This window comes from Cynocephalus volans, chromosome 13 (assembly GCF_027409185.1).
Source record: "Cynocephalus volans isolate mCynVol1 chromosome 13, mCynVol1.pri, whole genome shotgun sequence".
In the NCBI taxonomy this organism is placed as follows: domain Eukaryota; kingdom Metazoa; phylum Chordata; class Mammalia; order Dermoptera; family Cynocephalidae; genus Cynocephalus; species Cynocephalus volans.
This window is the reverse complement of record NC_084472.1, coordinates 73,078,885-73,095,872: the sequence shown is the minus strand read 5'-3', so window position 1 is coordinate 73,095,872 and position 16,988 is coordinate 73,078,885. Positions and strand designations below refer to the sequence as shown.

General features: G+C 53.2%; 1 protein-coding gene across 3 annotated transcripts in view; it reads right to left on the bottom strand.

Annotated features, from left to right (window-relative positions):
* The window catches only part of NFATC1 (nuclear factor of activated T cells 1), a 118,601-nt gene that overhangs the window by 74,032 nt on the left and 27,581 nt on the right, over nt 1–16,988 (bottom strand). For all 3 annotated transcript variants that reach the window (XM_063077554.1, XM_063077555.1, XM_063077556.1), the window contains exon 3: nt 13,406–13,565. In XM_063077554.1, coding sequence (XP_062933624.1) covers nt 13,406–13,565 — 160 coding nt within the window. The remainder of the gene's footprint in view (nt 1–13,405; nt 13,566–16,988) is intronic.

The following is a 16,988-nucleotide window of genomic DNA, read 5'->3' as shown; positions in this document are numbered from 1 at the left end:
AGATAGTCCCCATTCCCATTGGTTCACACATGCACATATGCATGCACACACTTGTACACACACACTCATGCACACATATCCATGGACTTAATCATCTTCACACTGATTCTTTCATATTAAAAAAATTGAGATATCTTCCCTATGCCCAGGTGACTGACACATGCAGACTGAGCAGGTGGTCTATAGGTTGTGCTGAGAAGGTGGCATGTGAAGGAGATGCTGGCATGGAATCTGTTTCTGCAGAGGAGTCAGAGCCACTGTGGCCAGCTTGAGTGGACTGGAAGGTGGCGTCGGCATTTCCCGGCCTCCTGCCGGCGTGCGTGTGTGCAGATATGTGTGTGTGCAGATACCGGCAGATATCAGCACAAAATGTCTAAGGCTGTTCCCACAGAAAATCTGCCACGAGCCACCTTCCGCAGGGACAAAATGCCTTTCCCTTTGAACAAAAAAGCTTTTTTTCCTACACGAATGTGTGAGTGTCCCTGTATGAACAGTACACAGTTAGGATAGGAAACTAGGAACCCCCGTCCCATCCACTAGGCTGCTGGGGAGCATGAGTCCAGTCTTTTCCCAGTTTAATAAACATACTAAAAACCTTTACTCTATGTTGGACTCTAACGAATATTTTTTTATGAGAAATGTAAAAAGAAAAGGAGGGTTTGATTACGAGGCAAATTTTGTGAAACTGAACAAAAGAATATGTGAATGGGTCTTTGACCAAAACTGTCTCGTGGTGGGCAGGAGGCAGCCCCGTCCACAAGGCCTGCTGGGGACAGGCGATTTCAAAATGACATTTTATAATTCCCCCAGGACACCTACTGAGCCATTCTGTGATGGTGTGTGGAATGCAGTGAATTTGGAGTATAACTTTATTCTTTAAAAATCATGCCATTTCAGTGAAAATGGGAATATTTAAGGTTTAACCTGGGAGGTAAACATCTATTATTTAAAACATGAAGTTCATTTTAAGAAAAGTAATTTAAAATACTTCACATGTTCCACTGCATGGGTTTTCTGCCTCTGGCACATTATAATATCTGTCAAAATAGTATTTATAAAATTACCTGTCATAACAATGACCTCTCTTTGCTTCAACCTAAACTAAACAAAATGCATTATTCCGTGTCCAAGGTATAAGAGCTACAGAGTTTCTACACATGGAAATGTTTGTTCTTAGCTCCTCTGCTTACCTCAGCACTTACAGGGCTAGATGACAGGTGGATGGAAGGATTGAGGCCAAGTGCATTCGGCACTGGAGTTCAACCAGCGCACATGCACACACGCACGCTCACACACACGTGTGCATGCGCACACGCGCTCACACACGCACACATGGTAGAAGGAGGTATGGAATAAACAAAGAACCAGTTAATTGATAGGAATTTTTTGCCTTTCAATCAATCATTTTGCATTGGTGTACACACAAATTAAGCAGAGAAAATTCTCGTGCAAGAATCCTCTTCCAAGACACACTGCAGAGATGTAGTGATCGATTCAAGGGGAAATTACGCATTTAAGACCCAGAAATAAAATTTGCATTTTTCACAATGCTCCCATGGAAGTATTCAGGGAGGGAAAAATCCAGTTCACAAACTCGTTCCACTAATTTTTTCACCTGATTTTTCCTCTGCTGGTTAATTTAAGAGAGTGTGTCGCATCAACATTGTCTCAGATTATGTTTTCAGTCCGCAAATCCTCACTCTCACCAAGAGCAGCAGGAGAGCGACTCTTCAGAGCGAAGGTCTGAGGGCCTCTCGAAGAGGAGGAGGTTCCAGGTACATGAGGACCTGAAGCGGAGGACTCCGGGGGGAGGAGTCCCTGTGTCCAGCCACGCTCTCCACCAGACAGCAAGGAGGACAGTCTCGGGTGCCCGTGTGGATCTATCCCTAGGTCTGGGGTCACTAGCAAAACAACGTGAGCAACTACCACGCAGGTCCAGGTGGTCCTGGAGGGATGAGGCGGCCGGATCCACACCACGCCAAGTCAGCAAAGTAGCAGCACACGCGCTCATGAAGAGACTGACGTGCTGCCCCATGCAGACCCCATGCAGTGGGAACTACACATGGAAAACAAAAGCAGTGCCAGAAACGGAGCTCATGGTCAAAGGGCACACACTGTACCTGAGGCCTGAGCTCGCGCAGCACCTCCCCTTTCCTCCCACAACTTCGCCCGCTTTTGTCAGCAGAAGGACCTGGACAATCATTTATCGAAAGAAGACACACAAACGGTCAACTGACACATGAGAAAATGCTCGACATCACTAACCATAGGGGAAACGCAAATTAAAACCACAACGAGATGTCATCTCATCCCTGTTAGAACGGCTACTACCAACAAGTCAGAAAATATCAAAAGCAAGGACATGGAGAAAAGGGACCCTCCTGCATTGCTGATGGGAACGTAAATGGGTCCAGCCACTGTGGAAAACAGTGTGGAGGTTCCTCAGAAAACTAAAAATAGGTCTACCTTGTGACCCAGCTGTCCCGCTACAGGGCATGTACCCAAAGGAAATGAAATCAGTACATGACAAAGACACCTGCACCGTGCTCACTGCAGCTCTATGCACAATAGCCAGGAGATGGAATCAGCCTGAATGTCCATAACAGATGAACGCATAGAAAACACTGTGGTAAATGTACACAGTGGAATACTACTCAGCTATACAAAGAAATGACATCTTATCATTTGCAGCAACATGGATGGAACTGGAAACCATCATGTTAAGTGAAGTCAGGCACAGAAAGACAAATACTGCGTGATCTCACTCATACGCAAAATCTAAAAAAAAGAAGTGGTTCTCACAGAAGTAGAGAGGAGAATCATGGTTACCAGAGGTGGGGGCGGTGGGGAAAGTGATGGACTAATGGGTGCAAAACTGTGCTGTCTACCCCTAAGTGAATCACTGTGCAGTGTACGCATGTGTTGAAACAACACACTGTACCTCACAAATACGTACAAGTAAATGTTAAAATATTTTGAATTAATTAAAAAAAATTCTAACTTCACTAAAAAGAATGCCTGTGCACTAGTGTGTGCACAAGTGTGTCTTGCCTGGTGAGGTCACACACTAACAGTAAACTTTTCTTCCCGTGTCACCAGACCAGGGCTGAAGGGGCAGCTTGACTTCCTGGACCCCCGTCTTGGCCCCTGTGGATATGGTGATGGGGCTGAGGGACACTGAACCTCACCCACATCTGTCCTGTCCCGCCAGCCACTTGTGCGCAGGGATGTGAGCTGCAGGAGTATGGAGGAAGGTGGCTGTGACACCTGGGGCCATGACGGGAACTGGAACTTGGCCCAAAACTGTGCCCAGGGTACTGAGGAGAAGCCGGGACTTCCCGCCACCTGACCCAGCAACACCAGCCGTGGCGCTTCAGCAGTTCCACTGAGATCACGTTTTCCATGTCATAAAATTCACCCGTTTTACAGCAAATAATTTAAGGCCAGGAAGTCTATTCTGTAAACAAAGCCCAAGGACATATTGGGTTAATTAAAACAGGCTTTTCTCCTGGTACTGGTTAGTGCCTGTGCCATATTTTCTTCCCCACAAAAAGTGAAGATTCCATTTGCGTAAGCACATGTGCCCGTCTGTGCTCACCAGGTGCCTGGGAGCTCCTTGTGGTGGCCCCTGAATGTGGGACACACAGTACAGGTGGCCCCCCGCTACAAGGCCAACCTGCCCTGACCTCCAGTGCCTCTGCTCTGCCTGGAAGACACGACATCCCGGATGTCAGACCAGGCACAGCTGTGTCCCTGTTATGGTTCAACACACACTCTGCTATCCCAGCCGCCCGGCACAGAGGGGTGACACGGTGGCTGGACCACGCAGGTTCTCCCTGTTTACAGGGGCCGGTGGCCAAGCGGGGTGGGGGGAGACCCTTTGTGTGAGTGTGCGTCTGCCCATGTGCGTGTACTCATGTGTATGACAGTGTGTGCAAGTGTGCATGTGCAGATATGTGTGTCAGAGTGTGTGCATGCGTGTGAAGACCCAAGAGAAACACTGAATCTACACCATAAAGTGGTGGAATTCTCTTTAATTCCGAGAATTCTTCGGATGAATAAAATCACTCACGATGTCTACCATGTTTACATGCATATATAAGACTAGAGTTATGGTTGTGACTCTCAAGTGCCTCCAGCAGTGACTTAAAAACCATGCTGTCACCGACCGGTCCTGACACTGGAAAGGCCCCAAGACCCCGTGCACTGCTCCCTCCAGGAGAAGAGATCGTTTCTCTTGTGCCTGGTTTTTCCACATACAGCATTTTTCTACCTTTCTGAGAAGGCAGAAAATAAGAAATAAAATGAGGACCATAACGAGCGTATCTGTTTAGACATTTCAGAGGCACAAGTGCCCAGAGATGGTGCCACACGAGTCTCCATGAGCTTCACTATAAATAACTATCTTTATAAATAACGTTACTCCTGGTGCTCGGATTTAGTTCCCTTAGTATAATCATCACATTTTACAATGGATCTGAAACTATTCAAGGCCTTCAATAATCAATTGCTTAATTTACTCAAAAATCTCTGTATTTTATTTCATTCCACAGAGGGAGCATGTCCAAAAACGTGGACGAAATGCAGACGAAAAAGTCAAGCGTCCTCAATGAAAGTGACTCGCGAGCTCAATCACTCCTTTCTCACCCGGATGCCTTTTCTGCCCTTCCTGGGGCGTGGGGTGGGGATCGAGGCCCCCAAGGTGCAGGAGGACAGAGGCAGGAGAGGTGGGGACGCCCGTGGTCCCCGCTCTGACAGTGCATGCTCCAGGAGGCTGTGGGAGAGCCGGGCTGCCGCGGCCCGACCCGTGTCACCACTGGTTGGCCTCAGGTTCTCCGGGACCCAGACGTAGCTTATCACACAGGAGTGGTCACAAGGTTTCTGTAGCAGGAAGCCACACTTCAATTTTCAAAGAGGGACAGGGCAGGGTCCACGGCTCTGTCGCAGGCTTAGCGGCTGGAGTTTTCACTCTGGTGAGCCACGTTTAGAGCGCTACCTGCCTGGTGCCCATGAGTGTGGCCATTCCCAGCGATGCCACGACGCCTGGGCGTTCACAGCCAAACCTACTTTCTTCCCAGGGGTCCTGGCTAGGTCATGTCACACCTGCCAGGACTCAGCGGCTGGGCCCCAGCCTTCACATCGCGGGCACGGGGTGGGGAGGGGTGAGCCTTGCAGAACCCAAGGGGGTGGGAACAAGCCCAGGTCCCTGGACGCCTGGACTCCCGCTACTGGCTGCTGTGGCGACCTCGGTCCTCCTGCCTGCTGACACACGTGCGTGGCAGGCCAGCGCAGGAGCACAAAGTAGCAGCTCCTGAGGGCGTCAGTGCGCAGGAGGCGGGCTGGGCGGCGCTGCGGTCTGTGTGCCCATGGCCACATCTGACCCAGAAGAGGCCTCCACCTGCAGGCCCACCGGCAGCCGCACACCTGTAGCTTTTCTGAGTGTGCTACTTTTCTAGCGCCTTCCTCGTCGACTTTGGAGGAAGATCCTTCCAACCTGGAACCCAGAGGCCAAGCCCGAAGGCCCCTCATCAGCGCTCGCTGGGTGGTGGGAACAGAATCAGGTGGAGTCCCCTCCTCGCGGGTAGACAATGCCCCACAAAATCACAGGGACTTCACCGCGGGCACCAGCTTACACTGTGTGTCTGCGTCTGCGCGTGAAGCATGACAGAGATCCCCGAACAGGTTGATTCTTGCCAACCCCGAGGGTGCGGTGAGGCAGAGAAGAGAGAAGGAAAAGAAAAGGAAGGACAGGCTCGGGCTGGGGAGACGCGGCAGGACAGCTCTGCAGCAGCGTACTCAGCTGCCTGCAGAATTTCCACGACTCCCGCAGAAAGGCACACAGAGCCCCATGCCCTGGAACCGCCCCGTGCCCCATGCCTGGCACCTGCGTGGCACCTGAACGCTCCAGACCACACACACCCAGTCTGTGCCCCAGGCGCTCACATCTCACCATGCTCTTCGCGCGTGAACCATGAAGCCACCAGGCCCCAGGACGAACACCCAGACTTCTCGAGAGAGCCCGCAGCAGGCCGTGGGGACCCCCACAAACACTCTGCAAGAGCACTTCACAGGGTACAGAAGCTCCCACAGAAGAGAAGAATCACATCGCTTTTGGTTGAAGAAAGTTCCACACGGAATCACTACATTTAGACTTTCTAATCAACACTTGCTGAGAAGCCCCGACTTGATGCTGAGGGAAAAACAATGCAGAAATGGGGTGCATACGCATCTCAGCACCCTCACGGACGTCTGGGGACACTAAGCCAATGTGGGAAATGCACCCCGGATGGTTCAGAGCCTGGAGCACCTGAAATCCACTGCCCGCCACAGTAGGAGAAACCGTACTCTTCCAGAAGCATCATGCTGCAAAGCTGCGTTGTCTGCACCAAGCCACGGCAGAACCTAGCGCTGCGCAGGTGGAGCAGCTCAGAGTGTCTGCCTGCCCACTCACCACACCCTTGCCTGCCCAGTGACATGGGACGCAGCCACCTGTCTACACTGTGTCCCTGTGGAAGCCTCCAGAATGACACCCCCAGGACAAGAAGGCTGGGAGAGAGGACTTTATGGCCTTGCCCAGAACCAAGGCCCCTCTAGAGCACCCCACCCACAGATCTTGCGGGCCTGGACCTCCCAGCACAGCCTGCCGTGGTGACGCCCGGTCCAGATGCACAGGGGCAAGGGGACAAGGCACCCTAGAAAGGCAAAGCCAGCTCCCGAGACTGCCCTCCCCTGCCTCCTGGCACCTGTCCCCTCCCTGAGGCAGCTTGCGGCCACCCCATGCTCCCGAACCTCCAGATGAAAACTCCCTCCTCAGGGCACAGCCTCTTGGAGGCCACGTGGGGTGAGAGTTGATCAGTTTTATCATGCACTGTACCGAGGGCAGGGCTGGCAGCCACTCCTTGGGTGTCTATGAGGTGGATGGAGAATCTTCCAGAAGCCATGCCTGGCCCTTGGTGTCTGACCACAAGTGGCCCAAAGGACAGCCACGGCATGGAAGGCAGCAGCCCTGAGACCTCGGAGAGGCTCCTCCCTGCACTGGCACTCACAATTCCACCCCAGACGCTCCACCATCCACACCATGATGGGGACATCAGCTTGCCATCCAGACAGCCCCTCCCTGGCCTCGTGAGAGCCACTGACAGAGGGCCGCTGCGCAGTCGGTCAAGAGGCAATTGTGCACCCCGCCTCGGCAGGGCCCTGCTGGCCATCTGTGCTGCCGTGGAGCAAAGCGCTTCTGTCCACAGACAAGAGCCCAGTGTTCTCCCAGGGGAGGAGAGCTGAGCTGGTGACAAGTCCAGCCCAGCCCACGGACGGCAAGCCTGACCCAGACTGGGCACACGCCCGTGGTGCTCAGGCTCCCCCGCCCCCACATGTGGCCCGGGCAAGGCCTCGACAGGGCCCAGGCAGGCTTAGTTATGCAACCGATGCAGAAAGCAAGCAGCCCTCCCGTCCAGCCGCTCCAGAGAAAGAGGACAGACTTTTAAAATGTGGCTTCATGCCAGCAGAGCACATCTCTCTTGTGTGACAACAGCCGCTATGTGTAGACCAGGGGCTCTAGGATTTGGTCAGACACAGCAAGGCAAAAGGATGAAAAGTGGGAGGATTTGGATAAAGGGTTGGCGGCTGCAGGGTTGGGGCCCGGGTTGGGGCCCTCCCTCCCTGCCCGGAGACCCTGGCCACATTGCTCCCTCTGGGTTCTCAGAGTAGACAGGGACAGGAACCATGCCATGGGCACTGGAAACCTGCAGGCAGGGAGGGCCTGAGGGGACCACAGTGTCCATGGGGAGGGAGAGGCCCTAGTACAGGCAGTGAGGGAGGACCAGAGCCCACAGCTGAGAGCCAGTGGGGACGGGGTTCTCCCTATTCTGTCATTTTCTTTAAGACAGCCACTTCTCACGTTGTCTCCAGTTAAACTCTCTACGCACGCCCCCCAGCCCCAGTCCCATGTGCACCAAAGGCGGGTTATTTGAAGGCTGGGGCAGAGCATGTTCCAGCGAGTGTGTCTAAGCACATCTCTCTACTTCTGGAAAAAGCCTGGGGGGGGTGAGCTGCAGATGCAGCGTCACTAAGGACCATTGGAGCAGGTCCTGTGCCTGAGCCCACTTGCCGGTTTTAATCTTCCCAGCTGGGAACAAGAAACCAGTGCTTCTGAATGAGGAGATTAGGAGGCTGGTGGTGTGGGGCCTTTGGGCCATTTATGCTGTGAACAGTTTCTTCCTCTCCGCTGCGCCTCAGCATCCCCGCCCCCCCGCCCCAGGTGCGTGTGCTGGGCACGGGGACCCTCAGACTGCACTCTGCCAGCTTACTGGGTGGTGAAGCTCCGCGATGCCAGGGGCCCACCTGAGACCACATGCCTTCACCATGTGTCAGCAGAACTCAACAAAGCTCTACCTACTTTCTCAAATATTATTATTGTGGTAAACGATGACTGGACGGGCCAACTTCATTCCACTTTATTATTATTATGCTGACATGATGAAAAGCACCCCATGAAGATCCTCCCAGTGCGAGGGGGCATCTCCGTGCCATGCCAGAGAGAACTCTTTGGCTTTGCTTTAGTGAGGAAAGCGCATGGTGAATCCTCATTCATCATCAAAGCTGACCTCGCATATCAGGGAGCGGCAGAGACACCCAGCGCTGCGCTGGTGTGAGTTCTGTGTCCGTGGGACAAAAAGCAGCTCCCGGGCAGTGACAAGACACGCTCTGCCTGGCTGCCTGTGTGGAGGGGAGACGCACCTATAAAAGTGTGGAAACACCTTGGCTTTTGTGTACTCAGTAGGCCAGGGAAGGAAACGATCATTTGCCTTGAAATCTTGCTGACAGAGGAGAGGGCAGCTGTCTAGTTGCCGAGGCAGACCCATGAAAAATTAATCCGTGCCTCGTGCAGGTCAGCCAGGGTTTGGCAGCAGCAGGACCACGGTGCCTGGTGTGGGGTCACACCTGCGTTTTGATGTCACCTGCCTGGCGTGCGGGGGGTGCCGCCTCCCTGCTGTCCCCTGGGCCGGGCAGAGCTGCTGCTATACAGAGACGCTCCAACAAACGGCTTCTGATTGGGCCTGAGCTGTTTTGATCAAATAATAATTCTTCCACTAATAACTGTTTGGCTGGTTTTGTGAAAACCCTGGCTTTTTAGTTTAATGGCCCTGTCTGGTGGAGCACTCCAGAGAAGACCCCTCCTCAGGACAGATCATGACAGGAAAAGGGGATGAGTGGCCACAGGTAAGGCAAGAGGCCGTCATCTGTCTACCGAATCCACGTGGCCCTTGGGAACCTGTGTCACACAACGTCTAACACTGTCTAAATGAAAAGTAACTGGAACAGCCCCACGTGAATGCCAGTTTTAACAATCTGAGGAAAAATGAGTTTTCCCCCAGCATAGTCTATTCCTTCAGCTGTAAGATTTCTTGTATGATAGAAAAAAATATTCATTACAGATCTATGTGGGCAAACTTCACCTAAGAGCCGAGCAACCAAGGGAGAGTCCCAGCAGGACCACCAGGCACCAGCAGGTCCCCACCATCCTGACCCTGATGCCCACTCCTGCCAGGACCCTCTGTCAGCACTCACCTGACCCTCAGGCCACCCGCCCCTCACACCCACTCCGACTCTGTGCTGAGTCGGTTCCTCCGTGGTCAAGACAGGGATTATGCTGGTCACGTCCTAACTGACAAGATCACAAACTGCAAACCTAAAACACTGTTTAGGAACTGACCAGGGCTTTTCTCTCAGTGTTTCACATTGCAGTGACCTATTAATTATTCACACAAACCCAGCCTCCTGCATGAGAGGCTAGATGCTATCGGGAAAGTTATTTTGGTAACTTGGTAAACAGAGCTGAGTTCTTTGACCCCAGGTCAGAGGTCAGACCACATCCACCTGCCCTGCAGGACCAGGGCCGCATGGACACAGGGGGCCGTTCCTTTTGGATGGGCTATCTGGGTCATTTGTGCTGAGAAACAGGTGAGTTTTAAGGTTTGGTAAATCCACAATCTCTTTATTGCTGGTCTCAACGTGACAATGGAAGCAAAGCCCAGCTGCAAGCTCTGCTCCGAGACAGACCTCAGGCCCTGCCTCCCACTCACACAGCCTGTGGCGTCAGGGGCTTGTGGAGGACCCTGTCCTCACTCGAAAACTCCACCCTGTCAGAGGTGAAGTGCAGCTGTCACAACAGCAGTGGCAGTGTCCAGACAGACCCTGCACAGGCCACGTCCACCCAGAGGGTTTCTGGGGCACATGCTAAACCCACCTCTATGAACCCCCAGACCAGCCGGGGGGGGTCCCCCAGCCCTTCCCTGCTGCCTGGCGAGCTGTCTCACTTGTACATGCTAAACTGTTGCTCTGTTCCTTCCGATATGGGTATTGTTAAAACTATGGTGGATGTAAAGGTGTGGTCTTGCAACACAGCCACCAGGAGCTTGCGGACGACCATGGAGGTCATTCTCCAGCGTGAGAAAGACCACGTTTCTATGGGAAAGGGCAGAAGTGACCATCGGCCCTCGAAGAAGGGCGTTGGCAATGGCTCCATGAGGGTGGGACATTGCCCACCAAAGAGGTCCTTAGACTGGTGTGAAGGGCCCCTACAAGCGACAGCTGAATGGTGCTGGCTAAGCCCCTCGTGAATCTCAGCATCCCCCAACAAACATGAGGGCTGGGCCAGATGGATGCTGACATCCTTTCCTGATCTTGCAACTGCATGGCCTGGAGTTCTGCCTGGAGAGGAGGTAGATGCTATGGCTTTCTGCCTGGTGCAGAAGGGAAGGAGGCTGAGGAGTGGTCTTCCTGAACCTGCCGACAGCATCAGAGGCAGGACCCCCTCTCATTTTCCTCTAGGGCACCACGAGGGTCCTTCCATTCTGTAGAAGGTCGTTGGCTTTGATTTTATGGACAAACTTTTTGATCTATAGAGGAAAATATGACTAGCTGGATATACTAAAGAGAACAGCGTTTTTAAAACAAGCAAAAACTCCAACACGCGAGCACACAATGGCAGTTCTGAATGGTTGAGGCTACAGCTCTGACCAGCTGCCCTCCGTCCCTTCCTGGGAGCCACTGCCTTCCCAACACATCAGTTAACCTGTGGCCTCGTCCCTGTGCAGGCCAGGGCCACGGTGACGTGCAATCATTTTTGAAAAGTGAGAGGAGCTGCTGGCGCTAGAGGATGTGCTGAAGTAACTCACATCACGGAGGAAAACTCTGTGGTTAGTGAGCTTTCATGGCAACCGAGAGTTTTCTATTTTCATTTGTTTTATAATTATGTGCAAATTCTATTTTTATCCATTTGTGGTCCACCAACTGAGAAAGAAAACAAATCTCCAAAAACCCCTCTTTTTAACTGCTCACCCCACACTCTCATAGACATGAATTCACCTGCCACATATATGTCGAAAAGCTCTTTAAATTACTAATTCCTCACATGTGAGAAATGCTGATCGGTCCCGACATTTTCTGTTCAGGGGATCATTTTCTTTTTCTTGTCAATTGTGGGGAGGGGGGTGTCCATTCTGTTTAAACACGTCACCGGCTGCTCCGGCTCTGCAAGCCTCCATGACATTGTGCCACTGAATTTGAGATAATTTTTGAGGAAACACTTTAAAGATATTTTAAATTACTGTTTCAAGTTTCACAATTCCTCCAAAACGTCTTTATTCTCTCTACATTGTCTAAGCCACCCTATACCCAAGACACTTAGCCACAGAAATAGAAACCAGTTCCCAGAGGCAAGGGGAAGGGGCCAGGCGTGCAGAGACGCGTCCAGCGCGGGGACAGCAGGAGACGCTGACGACCATTAGCGGCCGTAGAAACAAATCTGTTAAACTTGAGGGCTTTCCACACTCACAGCCCCTGCTTTACTCTCCAAATAACAGGGACTCTTAGGACCACCTGTAACCACATACTGCGAAGAGACAAACGTGCGCCCAGCGCCCGCACGTCCCCCGTGGAACCCAGCGCCGGCGCTCTGCACCTGCTCTGCTGCCCATCCTCCTCCTGCTGCAGCCTCGTTTACTCTCCTTCTGAATATCTTCTCATCCAGCAATAATCCACTTTCATTCGGTGGAAGCCGGAGAAAGAAGGGGAGGTAAATAAGTAAGTACCTGTTGTTATTTAGCGCAATTCAATGCTGGCATTACCTGACCTTTTCCACCTGGGTGGGAAGGCGGGAACTTAAAATGTCAAGCTGGCCGCTGACTGCTGCTGTGTCTCCTGCACTAACATGTGCCCAGCAGTTGGCAGAGTGTGGACTAATCGGCGTCAAGCGCACAGGCCACAATACCACCCTAGCATCGCCTGCGCGGGCCGCTGAAGTGCTCCACTTCAGCACCTCGCCTGCCAACCGCGTCCCTGATTGCTGCGCTAGCTAGCGCGGCTTGTCCTGCGGCTTCCTTCCTGCCCAACCTTTTTATTTATCTAAATGGAATAAAACAGAAATACGGGTGCCCTGCCAAGCACCCCATCATGCCCTAAATGACAGGGTTGGGGCACCCAGTTTTGTGGTGTCAGGGTTACTGGGGAAAGCATGCTCTGTTAATGCTGTGTGGCCTGGAGCCCTGGAGGTGGGGGGGACAGCTCGTCTCTGTGGGCATCAGGACACTGACATCCTGGGGACACAAGGGTCTAAAGCTCACAAGGTGACAGGTGCAACACCCATGTGCATGTGCCAAGGTGGAGAAGGGGACAGGCTGGGCTGGCGGATGCTGGCTGCTTCCCACAGTCACCAATGTACCTCCCTGGCCACAGTGAATGGATATTCTGAGTTCACAGCCAAGGAAACAGGTCTCCTCCCAAAGTATTAGTGCGGAAGGAAAAGGACCCCAGAACCACCACTGGGAGAGCCTGGTCCACACTCCCAGCAGGGACACGGCTTCATGTGCCATGTCCACCTCCCCTCGGGGAGCTCCCTGATCCTATTGCCAGCTGCCCCGTGGCCCACCCTGGGGTCTTGACACCTCCAAGCAAGAAGCCCCACACCCAGAATGTGGGATTCAGCAGGTAGAGTCGACCAGAGAATCTGCATTTCTAACGAATTCCCAGGTGAGGCTGATGCTGGTGGTGAGGGGACCACCCAGGAGAACCACCGTCCTAGAGGTTCAGCGGCTTTAGAGAAGAAAGAAGGAGTCTCGAAGATGAGCTGTTCAGAACATCCGGATCCCAGGGAGCACATGTGTACATGGGATTGTAGATGATCTATAAGATACAGAAATATGAGCTTTGCAGTGTTCGCATTCTAGCGTGTACCTATTGAGGGGGAAACTATGACTTATCTAGATGTATATGTAAGACTGGTTGGGAGATGATAATTTTTTAAAACGGGAAGAAAGGCACTGTGAGCTGTTGCTGCAGAGTCGCCCTCTGGATGGAAAGACACCAAAGCATGGGCCAAGTTGGCTGTCACAGCAGACCCCAGTACCTGCACAATGGGGTGTCCTCCAGCTGATGCCTTCACGGCCCCCCGACTGCCCTCAGTCTCGTAGTGAGCTCTGTGGTGGGACTTGGGCTGCACTTCGATCCGGAGCTCATACGGGCCAGAGTGGGAGGGCAGCTGCCAGTCGAGGGCAGGGAGAGACGGGCTGAAAAGGAACAGAGGACAGCAGTGAGACTCACGGGACACGCCGTGCAGACCGCGAGGACCCGTGCAGTGTTACTTCTTGGCCTCCCCCATCTCCATCCACGAGGAAATGTCCTGACGTGGTGATTTAGAGGCTTGGTTGCTTTACGCCAGTGCGTGGTCACCGTGTGTCAGCTCGTGATGACTAAGAGGGAAGCATTTTCCAACCACGAGCTGAAAATACCTTCCTTCCCTCCTGACAGGCTTCTACAAAGTATGTAACCTCCCTGATGAGATAGGTTCCAGACCAATTAAAAATCCTTTTAAAATCAAAGAGGCAGGAGCTCTGGCCTAAGACCAGGAAGCCTGGCTTGAGCCCCTTCCACTAACCAGCTGTGTGGCCCTTGTTGGACATGTAGTGTCACCATCTGGGATGCAGTGGCCCCTTCATAAAACAGCAGGTTTGCTAGACGTGGTTTGCAGCGACTCCCCCCTACCCAGGACAAACATTAGAGCCTGGCCACCACAGGCAACAAGAGCCAATGGGCCGGCTGCCCCAGGGACGGTGGCTTCCTGAGCGTGGCTATCGTCCCCGCACCGAGGGAGGAAGGGCAGTGTCACCAAGAGTGGCACATCCTGTCCTCAGCGCCCACTTCACAGACGAGGGGTTGCTGCTTTACAAGGGGAAGCCACTCCCACCAAAGCCTGGTCTGTGGGACCCAGGACACTCCCTACATGGGCACCGTGGTTCCTTGTCCTTTAAAAGGGTAAAGGTTTAACATGGAAAACTAAAGCAGATCCTGCACATGCCCACGTGGGCTTACAACACCTGCTCCATTGGGAGTCAGTTCACGTGGGGATTCTGGGCTCCCCTCCATGAAGGGCTGGGAATGGCTCATTTCAGCATTTCAGGTGGGACCCAGGGAGCCCCCTGTACCCCTCAGCTTGAACACATGGTGCCCAAGGGTTCTCCAATTTGGGGAGGTGGCAGAACTCAGGCGGGGGGGAGCCTCAAGGTACCCTCGGGGCAGGCTGGGGCTTCTCCACAGCTGGAGTCCATTCCTGGAAGCTCCGAGGCTCCGTCGGAATGGTGGCTGCCACCTGCCCCACTGTCTCCTCCCTCAGTGTCACTCCACATCTCCAACCCTCTTCACGACAGCTGCGCAGACCGAGGAGGCAGCAGCCCCTGACTGCACAGGTCACAGCTGTCAGAGACCCCACGTGAACGGAGCTGCCCCAGCACAACCTCCATCCACCTGGTGTCGCCACCAGCGCAGAGCAGAGCAGAGCAGGCCGTCCCCACCCACACGAGCACGTCCCCAGCACAAGAAGGGGATCCATTTGTGCAAGGGGTCTTCAAAAGTTCTCGGAAAGATTCACATTGTCTTTTAATTCCATCTCTCCACAAACTTTTGGAAGTACCCTGTGTCTCTAAAGATGTCAAACATTTAAAATATTCCTGGAGAGGACTACACATATCATGACATTTGGAGTGGGATAGTAATTTAAAAGCTTAAAAATGGAACTCTCTGAAGAAGCCCCTGGCGAGCTTGTCATCTGACTTAACGTTCTGTAGGTCCCTGGCTGTCTCCACTGAAGAGGTGCTGCTGGGGTGGAACCCATGAGTGGCCTCTGCAGGCGTCTTCTCTTCTCCTGGGAAGCCCACGGGCCCACAGGCGGGCACAGCACCCACAGCCCCTGCTCCAAGCGAGGGGCAGACGGGGGCTACCAGCCTCCTGACCGGGTCGCACTGGCCTCAGCCCAGTGCTGCCTTCCTCGGCACAAGGACCAGGGTGTGTGAACGCCACACCATGGAGTCTGACCTTAGAAAGAAGCCAAGATCTCATCAGGCCCCACCCTGTGCCTGGCAAGTCAGACATGCCTCACTGCACCAGGAGCGCAGCCCTGTCCACTCTGCAGCTGCAGCCAGAAACGCAACATACTAATGGAACCCACTGCCGAACAGGGTGCCGCTGGCCTGCGGGAACCTGAGGCACAGATGCTGGCAGGGCAGGGGAACAGGTCCACCCGGAAGCAGCAGGATGCCCTTCTGCGGGGGGAGGAGACTTCATGGAGCAGAAGTGCCCCCGCAGCCGGTCCTGAACGGGGGCTTCCAGCCCTCCAGGGAGTCCCCTTCAGAGTCCAGCGGAAGGAAGAGCCTCACAGCGCAGGGCTTGGTGCTCCTGGAGGCAGGCCGCTCCGGCCTGCAGCGTGGAACAGCCTGCACTTCTGGGGAAGGGGAGAGGGGCAGGGATCGAGGATCAGGAGGGGCAGAGCAGGGCAATTACAGATTCCCCTTCAGTGATCACAGGCCCTGGGCCGGGAGAGGCCACAACTGCACAGGTTTGTGCTGCACACTGGCAGAGCCCGAGCATACGGGGGCACCTGCTGCTCAAGAAGGGGGCCCCTCGTCTGGAACCTCCAGTGCACCATGTGCACTTTGTGTGATAATGTGCACTGTCGACTAAGTAAAAAGACTGTCTGCTGCTGCAAATAGAAGGGAAACAAGTGGAAAACAAAACTCACAATGAAAAGAACGGGCTCACCTGAGTCCCAGGAAATGCGAGAGAGAGAGGGAGAGACAGAGCAAGACAGAAAGAGAGAGAGACAGGGAGAGAGACAGAGACAGAGAAAGAGAGACAGAGGGAGAGACAGGGAGAGAGAGAAAGACAGAGGGAGAGACAGAGAGCAAGAGAGGGAGAGACAGAGACAGAGAAATAGAGACAGAGAACGAGAGCGGGAGAGACAGAGACAGAGACAGAGAAAGAGAGAGAGGGAGAGACAGAGCAAGAAAGGCAGAGAGAGACAGAGGGAGAGACAGAGAGGGAGAGACAGAGGGAGAGATAGAGGGAGAGACAGAAAGTTTGATGCCTCATAGTTCAGTTAAAGGCAGTTTGTATTTCCTAAAGCTAGGGCAGTCTAAACCACTTTGCACTTGACTATTACGTAAGAATAAATTTGTAGAAATAGTTTGCTCTTGAATCATTTACAGATTTGGCAACATGGTTTGTGCACAGCTTAAAGTAAGAATGGTTTACAAAATAAATCTTGTCATATACACCATTAAGATTATTAGTTTTGGTTGGGAATTTTCAGCATGCGTTTGGCAGCTCCACAGAATATTTGTGTCATTGGTTCAGAGAAAGACTCAGCCCTGGAGAGGCGTGTGAGGGTTGGGGCTGCGGTGGCTGCTGTGATCAGGGTCATTCCTGGTCCCCCCGCCCTCCGCTCCACCTGCTTCCTTGGTGGTGGTGACAGACGCCGCAGTGGCCCACAGCCAGGCTCCTCCGCCCTCAGAAGAATCCCTTGGCCACCTGGGCTCTGCCCACTGAAGGCCTGAGCCCAGGGGAGGTGACAATCTCGTGCTCATCTTCAACTTATGAGATTTTTTAAAAGTCACTCAACACAACCAAGAAAACAGGTGGTTAAACTGGTATCTCAGGTC